We start from the raw sequence: 14,522 nt of genomic DNA, 5'->3' as shown, positions 1-14,522 counted from the left end.
GTCTCTCCTCTCATTTGCTCCGACTACGATTTAGACCGACATGTGAGCTGTTTGCGTGACTTCGGAATGGAAAAAAGAAAAGAAGAAGACGCAAGATAATTGGTGGTCATGCGCTTTCGAGCGCTGATTGGATGGAAAGCCTGGCTGAAAGAGGGGGTGTGCCACCGCATAACATGAGGGGAACGAAAGATGAAAAGCGCGGAGACGACTTGCGAGATGTTATGACAGGTCAACTTCTGTGCAATGTGACAACGGACAGGAAAGTCGTATCAGGGGCACCCAATATCTGGGGTTAGTCTTTGATGGCTGCAATGCAACACAACTTGAAGCATTCCATTGCCGCTATGGGGCAGCTGTCCAATTACCGCCAGGGCAACTCGAGAAAGGGCAATTAAGTCTCCGATCTTCGCGAACCAACCGATGATGCCAGCGCAGAGACTATGCTGTGTTACCTGTGCAACATCAACACCAACACCAACATCAACAATAAACAACATCTTGGTTAGATTCAACACGACGGAGAATACGCCACAGCATCATTCACCCCAAATCAGATCCGAGTACCACCTCACCAACAACAACTCGAGTTTTACAAAGAGGCAGAAAATGACGCCTCGTTATGCACATCCCCGTCGTCTCCCCGCGGCCGCGGCGCACTGCAAAAGGCAAGATTAAGTCAGCCCAACAACACAACACGCCCCTCTCGTTCTCTCTTACAGTGGCTGAGCTCAGCTGAGCTTCAAACTCGGCATTCAATAAGAAACAAAACCATGAACCCGTGTTTTATGCGACGGTAGGCATGTTTAGTAATAAGCAAACACACATGGCGTTGCCGTCGTACAACTAGAGTCTTCTGGCCATCGAAGGTGGCTATAGCCGAGCCTAATAACCTGGCATATGGGGCCGGTGAAGAGCTGAATGAGATGAGGTGGGCCAAGTGCAGATGCGCCATCGTATCGTAAAAGCCCTTTGTGAGACCAGCCCCGATGCAAGAAGATGTCTGGTGGTACTTGTAAATTGGCCGGCGGCTGCGTTGCGCCATGTGTCTCGTACACACCGTTTGAGAGGCTCACGAGCACCCGGATGGCGCATGTCTCAGCCTTGATGGACCGACTAACACGAGATGATGAGACGAGACAGCATGAATCGGGAGGCACCCTTGAGTTTATCTCATAGTAGTTATACTTTATTGTACCTGTTGCAACTGGCCCGTGACTTGAAGCTCAAAGAACAAGGGCCAGACACTACAAAGAAGTAAAAAAAAAAAAAAAAAAAGTGGCAAAAAACAAATGATGCCCAGCTCTGTCGCGGACTGATCGATATTTCCATCCAACAAAAGTACATGTAGGTACCTCAAAAGTCATAGTACTCCCAAATATGCCAAAGCGCAGCCACAGTCCCGACTTTTCGGGAGGCTGTCCAGATAGATTTCCAAACAAGAAAAAAAAAGACGCCCATAACATGTTTGCCCAAACAAAGATATCCTTCTATCATACATTTTTCAAATGTTCCCTTTTTCTAAATCCTTTCCCAAAACAAAAAGAGGCCTGTCCCCCTTTCGGACAGGCCTCGTGATGGTCTGGCTTATGTTCGAAGCATAGCCGAGAACCACCCGTTTGATGCCATATTCGGTTTGATGCCTCATGCGGTGATCCGACACAAAGTCCAGTCTGTCCGTTTTTTTGTCTCACAGAACCGGTTTTCTGTTGTCATGCCGTGATACCGTGGCGTTAATTGCCAAGATGACATTTCCGTGCCTTTGCACTGCCAATTGCAGTGTTTTGTTTCCATTATCCCTTGCCCAAAATAAAATAGAAAACTCCTCCTCTTTGCATGTAAAGAGGCTGATGCAGCTCAGCCAAATTGCAGCTGATGCGTCCAAATAGCTTTGCGCCCGTAGTTCCGACCCGAGAGTACAAGCGAAATAAAAGGACAAAAAACAAAAAGGAAATAAAAAGAAAAAAGAAAAAAATCCCAGCGGAGAATGCCTGCTTAGTGAAACTCCGAAACAGATGAGCTAAATGAACCAGGTTCGCACCTGGGGGAGAGTATAAGCCATTCCCGTCCCAATGCCGTCTTGTGTCGATTATGGCTTTTTTTTTTGGTGGTTTGCGGTTTGTGTGTGAGTGTGTGTGAGTGTTGTGCGAGTGTGTGTTTGTGCCCAAATTTCGATTCCCATTTTCCGTCCAATCAATAAAAGAAGAGCGTGTCTCCTCTTTCGGCCGTATCCATCAAGTCTGATTTCTGTTCGGGCACCGCTCTGTGCACACCGAAGTGGTGGCGGCCCAATCCATGCAAATTTTTTCCATGTCCCAATCTTTGATATGCATGCTTCTGCGCAGAAAGAGCTTGGAGAAGCTCAAAAACTGCTAAGCATCAGGTTGTATGTCTGCCAGCTCTCTTGAGCTTGAGCTTGAGTTTGTAGATGAATCATTTATCGAGCAGGAACCGTTGCGTGCGGAGCGGCTCGAGATTCCGGCCTGCGGATGAGCTTCGCCCAAGGGTGGTTGCTGGGTTGCTGGCGTTCACGGCAGGCAGCTGTTGATAGTCATGTTAGTCAATGTCCAATCGATGTAAGTCGGTCACCATGTGGTGATTAAGCAGAGCATACCGCAGATATCGTCACCCCTGCACGTCAATATGTTAGCATTGTGATGCGGTCAGGATGTCGAGCTGCCGAGAGAACTTACCAGTACTGTTTGCTGACAATGGTAGGAGTGCATCGTCGCTCAGTCGCAATATACTTGGGGCACCAGGATTCTACCAGGTGGTAGTGGTGCTGGCATTTCAGCTCCTTCTATAAGTGGCGGAGAATTTTATGTTAGCATTGTCTTGGATCCTGATCCCAGCATCGAGGGGATGAATTAAGAAAAGATGGTGGTGGGTAGGCCGTACGTAGATGTAGTTGCACATGGTTGCTATAAAGGCTGTTCGAGGTGTGATGGGGTTTGCGTCGTATCGATGGAGAGAGAGGCCGGTGTCTTTGTCACGGTGGTGGAAGAGGTCAAGAGATTGGATAGGCAAGATAGATGGAGGTTGATGGAGAACGTATTAGTCGCAGTCGTGAATGAAGCCCAATGCAGCAGCTTGCAGACGGCGGGGGGAGGCCAACGTTTATATGGCTAGCCGTCAAAACAGGGACGCATTTACCTGCCCAGGTCTCCGGGATTCCCATGACGGGCATCGATGCCGAGCTGTCTTATTAACTACAAGTAGTGGCCCGCCCTCCAGAGTTGTTAGAATCAGAGAGGCGTGAAGGTACCGGAGCAGCAAAGCAAATGCCAGGCGCCCACCCCTCTAAACTAGTTGTGCTACGACACTAGTTCAACTGTTTGCCCAGCAGAAAAAGTGTTGCCATCCATGGGTCCTTGCCCTGACGTCTGGGGGGAGGGGTGTGAAGCCGCAACGGTGTGTCCAAATCCAAGCAGGGTGTCAACGAGAGCTTCAGCGAGTGGGGGTGTGTGGATGTTTGGCAGGGGGGTTTCCAAATGGGCTGTGACTGACTCTCAAGACTGGAGTCATGGCCACGACCTCGATAGTCGCATACGAGCAACTTGGGTCCGGTACGTCGAGCGGGAAATAAAGCGCCCCGTGTCGTGTCGAGGCCAGTCCCAGTCTTCAGCGGCTTACTTTGGGCCTCGCCGTGGCTCAGTCCCCTTGAATTCGAGCCGGACTGTGGCGTCGGGGCCCTAAAATAGGAAGCACTTGAAATTATTCCATCTTGCTGTCAAGTGTCGGAGCCCATCCCGCTTGGAGGAGTTGCACACTTGGTGCTAGTAGGGTCAACTTGGCACCTCACTTGCTCAGTCGAAAAGCGAGGGGGACGGTCCGCCGCTATCTTTGCCCTCCACGACTTAGCAACGCGGAATGCTGCAGCACTACGAGCGAGTCCGGCCGTTTAGCTGCTTGCCATAGATTACTCACACCCATCCCATTATCTTCCATCTTCACCGCTGCGAGAGCCACCTCAGCTGCGGAAAGAGAGAGAGAGAGAGAGAGAGATGGAGAGAGAGGCGTATCGTTCCTGTGCCTTGCTAGGCTGTCGCCGTCTTGTTCCGTAGCACCAGCAACTTGAGGGCAACGACATGGGGATACGGACCATTCAGCAGCTTGATTCACCATACTTTTTGCCTCCCCCCTCCCTCTTTGGCTGGCAGGGGAAAAGAATGTCCGACGAGGGGAGGCCCAACCCACTAAGTCGGTACACAACATCGGGGTACAGTAGACTACGTGATAACGCTGCGAGGATCTAAATTGAAAGACCCAGACGACAGGCTCTTCTGTGGCAGGCGGCGGTCACGGAAATGGTATGATTGCTGCTGTTTGGTCATGAGACAGACAGTCGATGAATTGTATAGGCTTGTTCGGAGCAGGTTTATGTCAAATGACGGGCTCCATCTGCCTGTTAATTCTGGCGACGATCCACTTGTGCGAGTGTGTGCCGCCGCCTTGTAGGGAAATACCCTGTATCTGGATGGCAAATATGCCATCTGGAGAAAGCTCACCAGCCAACCGAGCTTCATGTTTGGTTGACCGAACTACTGCTGTTGCTCCTCCTCATACGCCGACTCATGTACATAGCATCCACACGCCATGCCATGCTTTGCTTCGAGCTTCAACCTGCAGCAGCGGATAAAGCATCGCATCACGGAGACATCACCACTTACATGTAAGCTTTCCGCCGTGCAGCCTCCAGTATCAAGTACGGCACAGAGCTGCCGCCATTGGCAGACCGACTGCGGCATGCAGAGCTAACCAGCAGCATACATGCATAAAATTTGAAACCGGTGAAAGAGAAGAGGAAAAAAAAAAGAGGCTTGCTGCTGACAGTGGCCCAAAGAACCCACGTGGTTGGAGCTTCAGTAGCTCAACCCACAAAATTGCACATTGAACCTTGTCCAGGATGGCCGACTCTGCCCTCCATTTCGCGCTCGTCGCTTCATTCCGGTCCGTTGGACGGGCTTTGTTGAAGGTGACGGTCCCACGTCACTCCCAAAAGGATTTTTTTTTTTTCTTTTCCATTCTTGTTCTTATTTGGCCCCCTCCAAACACCAAAACACCAAGCCACCAAGCCTATCCCCATCGGCACAAAACGGCGGCACGGCGATGGCGAGGCCCGAATGGCGGCAAATGGCCCAACCAGGGGACCAAGAAAGAAGAAAAATCTTCGCCAAGGACTTTTCTTATTTGCGCAAAAAGTCATGGGTCCTTGTCAAAGGGTGGGAACTTGGACTGCAAAGGGCGGGTACGCAAACTGGTGTCATGACTTGCTCTGTTCGCCATTACTGGCTGCAGCCTGTGATGAGCGGCGGCTCGAGTGGTTCAGAGGTCCTGAATGGTGTGCCATTGATGCGGCATGTCGAGCTGGGGATGGGAACCATGCTCGAGGAGCCCAAGCTTCTGAGCCAGGCCCTACTTGGACGCATCAGAGATTTGGTTTGATTGCATGGGACAAGCACATATACTTGCGAGAGCCGACAAGATTTAATCATGCCCGGTCTGGTCTGGTCTGGTTACAAGGTATGGCAAGTTTGTTTCTGTACGAAGCAGGGCCGACAGATTGGAGTTCTTCCATCCATAGCCACAGCAGAACAGAGCAAGGCAAGATGATTGGATTTCTTGCCTCTCTGCTGCCTCCGTCATCGCCACAAAGGGATACGAAGGCCCCCCCCCAAAACGGCAGCCTATTTCGAAACAATGGGCGAAAAAAAGCAAAAGCCAAGGGACCCGCCATCGACAAGAGCAGGTGGTTCCGCAGAAGGCTTCTGGAAAACTCGTCAAACCGTCCTAGCCCACTTGGTGGGAGGCATCGTGGGTTATTACGGAGTGTACAAGCAACGGAACGGAAACCAACCACCCCCCTGGCAAGCTGGGCGCCGGCGACCAAATCGGTGGGAGCGCCTAGGAGTGGCTGAAAATGGCCTCGGAATCTGACCAGCAATCAATGCTGCCGAATTACCCTTCCTGGCATGCCTTGGGGCTGCGAGAATCCCTGCCCGCGCCGCGTTACGGCGCCCACTGGTCCGACAGCTAATAGAACTGCTAGCAGCACAGGCTGAACAAGAGACACAATAACTCTTTCTGGCTATTCTTCACGATGGAGTGAGCAGGGTCCCGGGCAAGGGTAGATGTAAACTCGTACACGAAATGGAGCAAGTCCTCGTACAGCAACTTGTATGCCACTACTGTACTCCGTACGCGCACACGCGCGCGCATACACATACGCCGACGTACACGCACTCGTAAGTATAATCTGTACCGAGAACAAAGCTCTCGCATGCTCTCGAGTTGACGTGTGACAATATCTCGACGTCCCTTACATCCATCCATTACCTCTCTCCATCATGTCTTGACTCGAGGCTCAGCTGGGGTGTACAGGGCGTGTGTCGGAGACGCCAGAGCTCGCATTGCTCGTCTTCTCGCATTGCTCGTCTTCAATGACTCCAACGTCACAGTTAGCCGGTCCGGAGAACTTCGAGAAATGCCATGACACAATACAGAAGTCCGTGCTGCCCTATTGTTGGCTTTAGTACGCCTTTAAGCTGCAAGGAACCAGTCAAGTCGCCGCCGGCAAGGCCGCAGTAGCTTCATTACCGTCCCGCTAGAGAATGGAGATGGCGAGTATTTACCACGTTTTCTTCTTTTGTTTTTTAAAATTCCCGATGAAATATGCCTTGAAGTGGTTCGCTTAGTTGCAGCACGTTGCCAGAGCTTCGGGTTCCACGTTGCATCATTGGTTCATACTCGTACAACAATCTGACTCACAAGACAAGAGACCGACTGTATCAAGCAGTTGTGAATCAAACTCCACGACTGAACCCCTACTCATTCACGATGTACTTGATCAAACAGAAAAAGGAAGGAAAAAAAATTTGACATATCCCCACATGGTCTTGCCCTTCAACCGTTCATCTCGAAAAATTAGCCTCATTGCCCCTTGATGCCCAATCCAATCGTGCTTCGGACCGCTCTCTTCTTCACCCTTCAACGCCTGCTAGTTAAATCACGTTGGCATTTTGGCATGTCATTGCCTCTTACGGCGGGCCCGATCTGCTGGGACTCAGCATCGCGTCGTAGACTAAAACCCGCTCCACGCCTCCATGTCTCACAATCATTGACCAAACAGATTCAGTACACGATCTATGATGCGGCACTCCATCTTTCAACTGCATCGCTGTCGAGCTGAGCACGAGTCAATGAGTATACTTTTCATGTCTCGCTCCAGCCAGAATCGCCTTTTCCGCTCTGCTATTGCCGCAACTGGCATGAATTTTGCTGCACCGGAAACATGTGGCCCCCTTCCCTTGGCCCGGCCCCGTTTAGAACAGGGAATGGAACACGTATGGAACAGATGGACGCCCATCGCGTTCTGTTATTTGTTACAGACAAACCATTGTAACCTGTATGCGGTGAATTTGCCCCCCTCAGTGACAGAAAGATATCATATAAAAAAAAAGTCGACAGCGAATTGTCAAGGGGTTTGTCGGCCCAGCTAGGGGTATGATGCAAAGCCACACACAAAATGCGGTCTGGCCAATCACTGGCGTCCCCAGTGACCTGTCTCTGGGAATTCCCAGGATACGGAGCTGGAGCAAATGCGACCAGGGTTGAGCCTTTGTCGAGACAAGGGACCTGTTCCTCGCGCTCCAAGCAAGGCCTCCCTCTGTAGCAGCCGCGTTTCTTCTGCCCGACGCTTGCCACGCGCCGGGCTCTCTCTACTTACTCGTGTTTTCCTCAACGCCTTGGTTGCATGAACACGGAGATGTGCGCCCATGACGTGCATGAACAAATGTCAGATGAACGAAGCCCTTCTGTTCATCGTCATGTTCCAAACTAAGTAATCCACTCGTAGAATGGAGCGCTTTACCCTCGAAGGGGCGTCGCACCGCTATTTCGACAAACAAGAGCACCTCCAAGCTTAGGCCTGTCAAATCATCTACATGCACTAGCCCCTGGTAGCGGCCGAGTCTTATGTCCGAGGAGAAGCCTCCACCCGCTCTTGGATTGACAGCAACTGATACCCATACGTCGGTGTGCGCTCACGTGTAAGAGGAGAGACAAGAAAAAAGAAAAGCGCAAGGCAAAAAACATCTCGGCTACTGTCAAACCTGTCAAAAATCCTTCCTTCTCTCCTACTTCCCCATCGAGTACCGCCTCGAAACTAGGTAATAGACGCACTCCAGTGTCGGCCGTGCGGCCAAGAAAAGTTCTCCCGGGGGTGTTTGTAATCTCTCGGGATGACTAGCACCAGACCAGACGTTACCGCCAAAGCAGCAGCTAGTAGGATGCCGCCAGAGTATCCAGACTTTTATCGGTGAGCCGTGGCTTGATACCTTGATGGCCAGTTTCTGCGGATCGCCTCTCCTCGTGACGGCCATTCTGTAAAGGCTGATCCCGGTTCATTGGTCGCGCTCGGGTCCCAGCACCACGACGACGGGACGGCGCGGGTGGCGGAGATCCCAACTCTCAACCAGTAGCAAGGAGAGGGCTTCATCAAGTGCTAATACTGTGTTATTGCTACCTGTATGGTAGTAGCACTTGTCGAGGTGGTGTCGATAATTTCGTCGCCCTTGGACCGAGACCGGGGAGAGAGTGCGCTTGTCACAACGGAAGAAGACTCGATTCTGTCCTGGTTTTTACTCCTAGCATTGATGAGCTTAAGCTTGCGCTAGATGAACTGGCGGCACTCGGAGTCCCAGTGCAGCGGTTTTGTGGCTTCACGCGGACCCTCGCCGTGACTTTCTCTGTTGCTAGGAATTGGCGGAAGCAGCTCATCCGTCAATCGCGTGCTTTGATGATAGTATTGCGAGTATGTTGCGTCTCCGATTGTTTTCAATATGACCAAGTATCGCCAACTACGAGACATCCGAATAGTATCTGTGTATCGCCACCACGAATCTGCAGCCGTCACATCTCAGGTACCAAGATCGAGGGCAGCCAGACTCCCGGAACAGCTACACACTGCAAGTGACGAATCCTGCCGAGACATGGTCTGATTTGTGGCAATTTTGACGGCCAATTTAGCTTGTCGGAATCATTTCCTGTAGCAGGTAGGCAATCTTCTCGACTGTCAAAGTGTTTGATCTGAGGCTCAGCCGTACTCCGTGCCTTGGCTTTCGGATTATTAGTAAACAAATGAAAAGCCAAGAGAAAAAAAAAAGCTAAAACAAAATTGGCCGACGGTTGTTCGCCGACGGCTTTTTATCTTTCCACTGCTGGACGTTTCGAGTAATTCGTGTACGGCACTCGGCCGGCGGATGAAATCAATTGAGTCCTGCAAGCTGGGCTCTTTGATGAATTTACATGGCCACGGCCTTGGGTCAACTCAAGATGAAGCCGACGCACCCCAATTAGAAAAAGTAACAGCGGTGCCTCCATGATTTGTGGCAACGAAACCCTTGTCCAGCAGCAACAAGAGATAAAAATACATAAAACGAAAGGGGAGGCTTGGACATCAAACGTCGCTTGTGTTTAGCACCGAGTTAGAACCAACGAACCGACTGCCCAAAACAATCGCTGGTGGCTCCCTCCGAACCACATCTTTTCCACTTTGACATGGCGGTAAGGAGGGACAGTCCTGCAGAGATCCCTGTAGATGCAGATTGACGTGTGCATGCACGGCTAATGTACTCCATATTACTGTACGAGGGCGCTGTGTATTGGCGGTTCTAAGTTCGGAGCATGCGCATGTAGATGCGTTCTGCAGCCTTGGCCTTTGGGCGATAGCACCGGGCAGAGTGAGCTTACGCAAGGACTAATAATTGCAATTCTACTATTCCCACTAGTATTTCCATCTAAGCAGGAGGGTGTGGAGGAAATGGCGGAGACTTGGGGATTTGTTTGTCTCTTCGTTGCGCCGCCTACAGAGGCCGGGCGGGCGATTATTATTTCCATCTCGGAAGCTTTTGCGTAGACTTTTTAAGCATATAGAGATACTGGGCCACGGTGATTTCAAGTTACTAATCCGGCCGGCAGTTGCATCTCAGCCCACGAGGTGAAACACAGGCAAACGCAAAGAGGATGCGAGGTGATAATGACTGCATAATCCTCGGACGTCTGACATCTTGGCAGTTGGAAGATTCCATAGTCCGCGAGTTCCGTATGAACCAGACAGGGAGACAGGTATCTGGCATACGAGTTCCTTGGCGATCCTGTGCTTCTTGGCACAGATACGATACACGATACTCTTTACGACGTCTATTTTGCACTATTTGGAATTCTTCAGGATGTGATAGATCTTTGCTGTTTCAGATATCTTGCCCAGCTTTGTGAAAACCTCGGCGTCTCTTATCCCGAAGCGAGGCTTACCCATCGTTGCAAAACGCAATAGAGTTTAAAGGCCTCGGTCAAGCACTGCCTAGCGACATTCCAAATAATGAGAACACTCTACAGATGCCCAGCCAAGGGATGGATAGATAGAGCGTGGTTCGTTAACTCGCCCACAATGGGGATGGCTGATGAATGCTTGTCAGATCTTCTAAACTCGTAGACGCAATAAGAGCACTGCTGCATTTACGGCTGTAGCGACAATGATGACGAGACTATCATGTTCATATTTCTTCTGTATTTAGTCGATTCATCTACCGGACTCGCGGAACCAGCTCTCGGCCTAATCTGAGTAATGGGCAGGTAGAGCATCTTTGTTGCTTATACTATTGATCTATGCCTCCCCGATGAAGCTATTTATTATCTGCTAACTTGATCTAAGTAGCCTTTTATTATACTTTAAACTCGAAAATTGATCACTTTCTGACGAAAAGTGTTCCGCCTTTGTCTAGTTGAACAAAACGCAACAAGTAAACAGCCACTTCTACAGCCTGCGATCAAAGTCAATCCAATCCAAAGCAATTTTATATTTCGCCGATCCTATCCATTAAAGCTTTTAATGCTCCTTTGTAGCCATGGTAAGATTATATCCATTGAATGGGGGAGTGTGCTAAGTATTTCCTCGAGAAGGTTCGGTTGTTCATGCTACGGTCAGAGTATCCATTCCCTTCTCGGCTCAGAACTCTATGGAAATGCAATAACTTCCCTAATGTATTTAACTCATTATATTTAGAGTTTACCAGAGGTCGGGCACGCATCAAGAGATGTGTCCAAGGCGAGTCGATGTAGCTCATTATACACACCATCTTACCATGAGAGGGCTCAACAACACGGTGGTAGCGAGTCTGAAAGAGCCCTCAACGCATCCAGCTCATTCAAAATAATGATTACTGAGGAGACATTGCAGAGTGATCCTCGTGGTTGATTTTTCTCTGTTGGTTAGTTGTCAACGGTGTCATAGTCTCTGTCAAGATCTAGTCTTATTGGCAGTCCTAACTACACGTTTATCGGCAATCTGCACATCGCGCCGTCACAAGCTTTAAGTAGGAGCTATCAAACCAATTTTTTTTTAGCATCTCTTGAATACTTGGAACCTGCTGTTTTTGGTCGGCCAAGTGTCGACGTATCTCAAGTTGTATGGGCTATCAATGATCATCCAAATCTCAAAAGTTTCGAGGCATCATCGGAGGCATCAGAACGGCAATCAAGTGGAGCTTCCCGATCACAGAGCTTCCTAGCCTTCAAGAAGTTTACATAACAATTACATTGCTAGCATTCAGAAGGATCCCTGCAAGGTTTCGAGCTCCGGGATGCTCCCGCTGTAAGCCAACTTCATCGACACCATATTTTATGCAAAGCTCGTGTACTGCTATGCATTTCTTGGAGGAATATTAGAACTGTGTCCCGAGTTGTAGAGAAGATTTGACATGCTCCCACTGTTAACTTGTGCAAATGTATCACCATTAATACGACATTCTTGATGACCAAAATGGCTACCTCACATGGTTACGGAATAGAGTGTGTTGGGAAATGACCAATGCTAAGAAATGTGCGGCATGCGTAGAGGTTTACCATGATCCCATGATGCTAACTATTGTACATATGCTGTGAAGCCCGCTGGATGCTTCTCGAAAATGGCCGAAAGTTTAGAAGCTTTAACTTAGTCACAGGCTGGTAAGGGGTTTTGGACACCAACTAGGCTGCATTCACGCGGATGAGCTCGAAAGAGATAATGGCTGCTTTTAGTTTCCCATTCAAAGTAGTGTATCTGGAACTACTCTCCTAGTAGTTGTCCCGCTTTCTATGAAGGTCCTATCGGTAGAAGACGAGAGTGAGAGGAGTGCAGAGGGAGCCATGGGGACTCGAGCAATTGGCATCACAGCTCAATGTAAAGTTTCCATGCTAATTTCTTCGTTTCTATCTTAGTTGGCTTTATAACTTATGAAACGAGGTTGTTTACGCACACCATTACAAGAATTATTTTTGGCTAAGCTCTTATAGTTGAACGTAACATCCCCGGTACCTATCTTATGCTTGTCTTTTACACAAGTTCTTATTGCATTTCACTTCAAGTCGGCCACCATAGAGTGATGAGAGTCTTATATTGTTCAACTAGGGATGTATCTACTTTTACTCAACCATCGTCGGTTTGTTGCCCCGGCCTGATTGTCCTGGATGCCTTCAAATCACATGATGCTAAATTACGGCAACGCTGCCATACACATTATATGCAAGGGAATCCAGCAATTCACCGCATGTGGCCGTGCGCAACCAGCGGTGAAAGATCCTGGAGTCCTACCCGCGCGGGAGCAAGCACTGAGCAAGGATCCAACATTCACTTCCTATCATCAGCTGAAAAGTGGCGATACCTCTTCTCTGACCGTGATGAGTAATTGCGCGTAACTCCGATGGTGTTTTCATATCGCCGTGATTACCCCTCAAGAAATCCTAGGATTCGCCAAAGACCACGGTGCATTGTTGGGGCAAACTAGACGCGAGGAATGCAAGGACAAAGGCAAAGTTCGTTGATATGGCCAACAGGTTAATAGAACAGCCGCATCCTTCCAAATCTGAAGGAAGATTTAGCTGCATATCATTGAATGCAAAACACATCTCCTCATTTGTAACAACCCACTGATATTCCGAAAGTCACAGGGGATGCCACACCGGAGGAATATTGGTGCGAAAGTATGGATAAAGTTGGTTAACAAATAGGGTAATATCCTAACTCGCAGTGTCTACTGCAGCCTTGGTTGGTTAGTGAGTACGTGTACTCCGTCTATCCTTGTGTTGATGTGTGCGCTTGCTTCCGGATCTTGCTCGGAACCGCGGAGGCCTTTGCCTCTCAAGAAATCTCAAGTCTAGAACGGTCGAGGAGGATGATAATGGCGTTTGAGGCGCTCTCCGACGATTCCATCATCCCTGTCTTACTAGGCAAGGTCGAAGCCAGGCCAAGGACTAGGCTTGCTTGCCCTGCACGAACAGCGCATTTACATTAATAGCCTGGCACTTGCAGTATTTCCATCCACTCAGACGTCTGGCAGTTGAAGTGGCAAAGGTAAAACAAAGAAAGGGCAATGGCCCTTGACCTTGTCAAACATGTAGGCGCTCTTGACAGCATGCGTGCTTGAGTTGGGCATGTCGGCCGTGGTCCCGAACCGAGAACAGCTGACGAGATCAAAACCCAGACATTTATATGCATTGCGCATCATACAATTGTTGACGAACGGAGAAGTTTCGGTGATTTGCTGATGATATATTCGAGGTGTCGGCGATACCGCTGACAATACTCTGGCTGTTCGGCACCGGTATGTTTCTATTCCCTTGTTCTCTTATAGCACCTGCGCCTCATGCATGAAAACCCTTTGTCTGAGCATTCCGTGTAGCACTGAAGCGTTGATTCCGTTGATACCTGCTTAAAGGGCGTGTATCTCGCGTGCATTGACTAAAACGCCAAAGTTACTAGGCGGTGGGTTGCCGATACGATGAGACAATACTCTGTAAGCGCTACCTCATAACATTTGAGGGTTTGCCGCTGCGCCTCGCTTAGGATCTCCGACAACTGTGCATCCAATAGCTCTTTTCAACTCTGTCACACGCTGTAGGGCCAAGTTAGCGATAACAAAGATGCCGCCATGTGGGATAACATACATTGCGGGAAGTATGGTGGTTAACTCTATCTCCCCTTGGTCTAACGTATCAGGGCTCTCTGTCACAAGATGGCATTTCCGTCGTTTCATAATAAGACACCTAGTAGAGAGTCAGCTATAGATTACCTGAGCTACTTTCCCGCTCCTGTACCGCACAGACAGATTCGGACCACTGATTGTTGTCGGAGGCGCCTCCGTGTGCTAATAAGAAAAAACACCCACAAGGCTCTGTGGCAGCCGAGGTGATGAAGCTTGTCAGTCAATCTATTGGAAAAAGCCATGGGGTGCGGAGAAAAGCGCCAGGATTTTCCAATAGCTTGACATGCCCTACGGGGATAATGGATGCATTGCTGCTGCATGCAGACGTCCTGGTCATTTGCGAATAGCCCCGGACTGCGCTTTTGAGTTTCTCTCATCCTCATTGACAAATACCAACAGCCGCCCTTCTCCGCAACATTGCTCGTTGTGCTGCAGACCCCGCAGCTAATTGTCGATCAAAAGCACTAATAATAGACAATTCTGGCCGGCAGAAGAGCGACCTTAGCT

General features: G+C 49.5%; 6 protein-coding genes across 6 annotated transcripts; 3 read left to right on the top strand and 3 right to left on the bottom strand.

The window, feature by feature from the left end:
- Positions 1–258: 258 nt before the first annotated feature.
- Positions 259–1,000, top strand: V8C40DRAFT_237367 (uncharacterized protein). The gene has a single exon (XM_083214233.1). The coding sequence runs from the start codon at positions 421–423 to the stop codon at positions 673–675; it is 255 nt and encodes an 84-aa protein (XP_083076223.1). The 5' UTR covers positions 259–420; the 3' UTR covers positions 676–1,000.
- A 944-nt stretch (positions 1,001–1,944) lies between these two features.
- Positions 1,945–3,244, bottom strand: V8C40DRAFT_160406 (uncharacterized protein). The gene is made up of 4 exons (XM_083211449.1): positions 2,896–3,244; positions 2,691–2,797; positions 2,612–2,628; positions 1,945–2,538 (listed from the first exon to the last, which is right to left on the bottom strand). The coding sequence occupies exons 1-4, from the start codon at positions 2,911–2,913 to the stop codon at positions 2,435–2,437; spliced, it is 246 nt and encodes an 81-aa protein (XP_083076222.1). The 5' UTR covers positions 2,914–3,244; the 3' UTR covers positions 1,945–2,434.
- A 323-nt stretch (positions 3,245–3,567) lies between these two features.
- V8C40DRAFT_237363 (uncharacterized protein) lies at positions 3,568–4,306 on the bottom strand. Its single transcript, XM_083214232.1, has one exon. It carries the CDS (start codon positions 4,210–4,212, stop codon positions 3,835–3,837), a length of 378 nt encoding a protein of 125 aa, XP_083076221.1. The 5' UTR covers positions 4,213–4,306; the 3' UTR covers positions 3,568–3,834.
- A 30-nt stretch (positions 4,307–4,336) lies between these two features.
- V8C40DRAFT_237362 (uncharacterized protein) lies at positions 4,337–4,663 on the top strand. The gene has a single exon (XM_083214231.1). The coding sequence runs from the start codon at positions 4,346–4,348 to the stop codon at positions 4,634–4,636; it is 291 nt and encodes a 96-aa protein (XP_083076220.1). The 5' UTR covers positions 4,337–4,345; the 3' UTR covers positions 4,637–4,663.
- Positions 4,664–5,022: 359 nt separating this feature from the next.
- Positions 5,023–6,025, top strand: V8C40DRAFT_237361 (uncharacterized protein). The gene has a single exon (XM_083214230.1). The coding sequence runs from the start codon at positions 5,121–5,123 to the stop codon at positions 5,913–5,915; it is 795 nt and encodes a 264-aa protein (XP_083076219.1). The 5' UTR covers positions 5,023–5,120; the 3' UTR covers positions 5,916–6,025.
- Positions 6,026–8,129: 2,104 nt separating this feature from the next.
- V8C40DRAFT_237359 (uncharacterized protein) lies at positions 8,130–8,421 on the bottom strand (the record flags this gene model as incomplete). The annotated part of the gene is made up of 1 exon (XM_083214229.1): positions 8,130–8,421. The coding sequence occupies exon 1, from the start codon at positions 8,376–8,378 to the stop codon at positions 8,133–8,135; it is 246 nt and encodes an 81-aa protein (XP_083076218.1). The 5' UTR covers positions 8,379–8,421.
- Positions 8,422–14,522: the final 6,101 nt, after the last annotated feature.

This window comes from Trichoderma camerunense (assembly GCF_050948025.1).
Source record: "Trichoderma camerunense strain CBS 138272 chromosome Unknown V8C40scaffold_4, whole genome shotgun sequence".
NCBI classification, from domain to species: Eukaryota; Fungi; Ascomycota; class Sordariomycetes; order Hypocreales; family Hypocreaceae; genus Trichoderma; species Trichoderma camerunense.
This window is presented reverse-complemented; position numbering and strand designations above follow the sequence as displayed.

Excerpts from the sequence above, each read along its gene's own strand:
- V8C40DRAFT_237367 (XM_083214233.1), top strand. The coding sequence starts at position 421 with ATGATGCCAGCGCAGAGACTATGCTGTGTTACCTGTGCAACATCAACA.
- V8C40DRAFT_237363 (XM_083214232.1), bottom strand. The coding sequence starts at position 4,212 with ATGTTGTGTACCGACTTAGTGGGTTGGGCCTCCCCTCGTCGGACATTC.
- V8C40DRAFT_237362 (XM_083214231.1), top strand. The coding sequence starts at position 4,346 with ATGAATTGTATAGGCTTGTTCGGAGCAGGTTTATGTCAAATGACGGGC.
- V8C40DRAFT_237361 (XM_083214230.1), top strand. The coding sequence starts at position 5,121 with ATGGCGGCAAATGGCCCAACCAGGGGACCAAGAAAGAAGAAAAATCTT.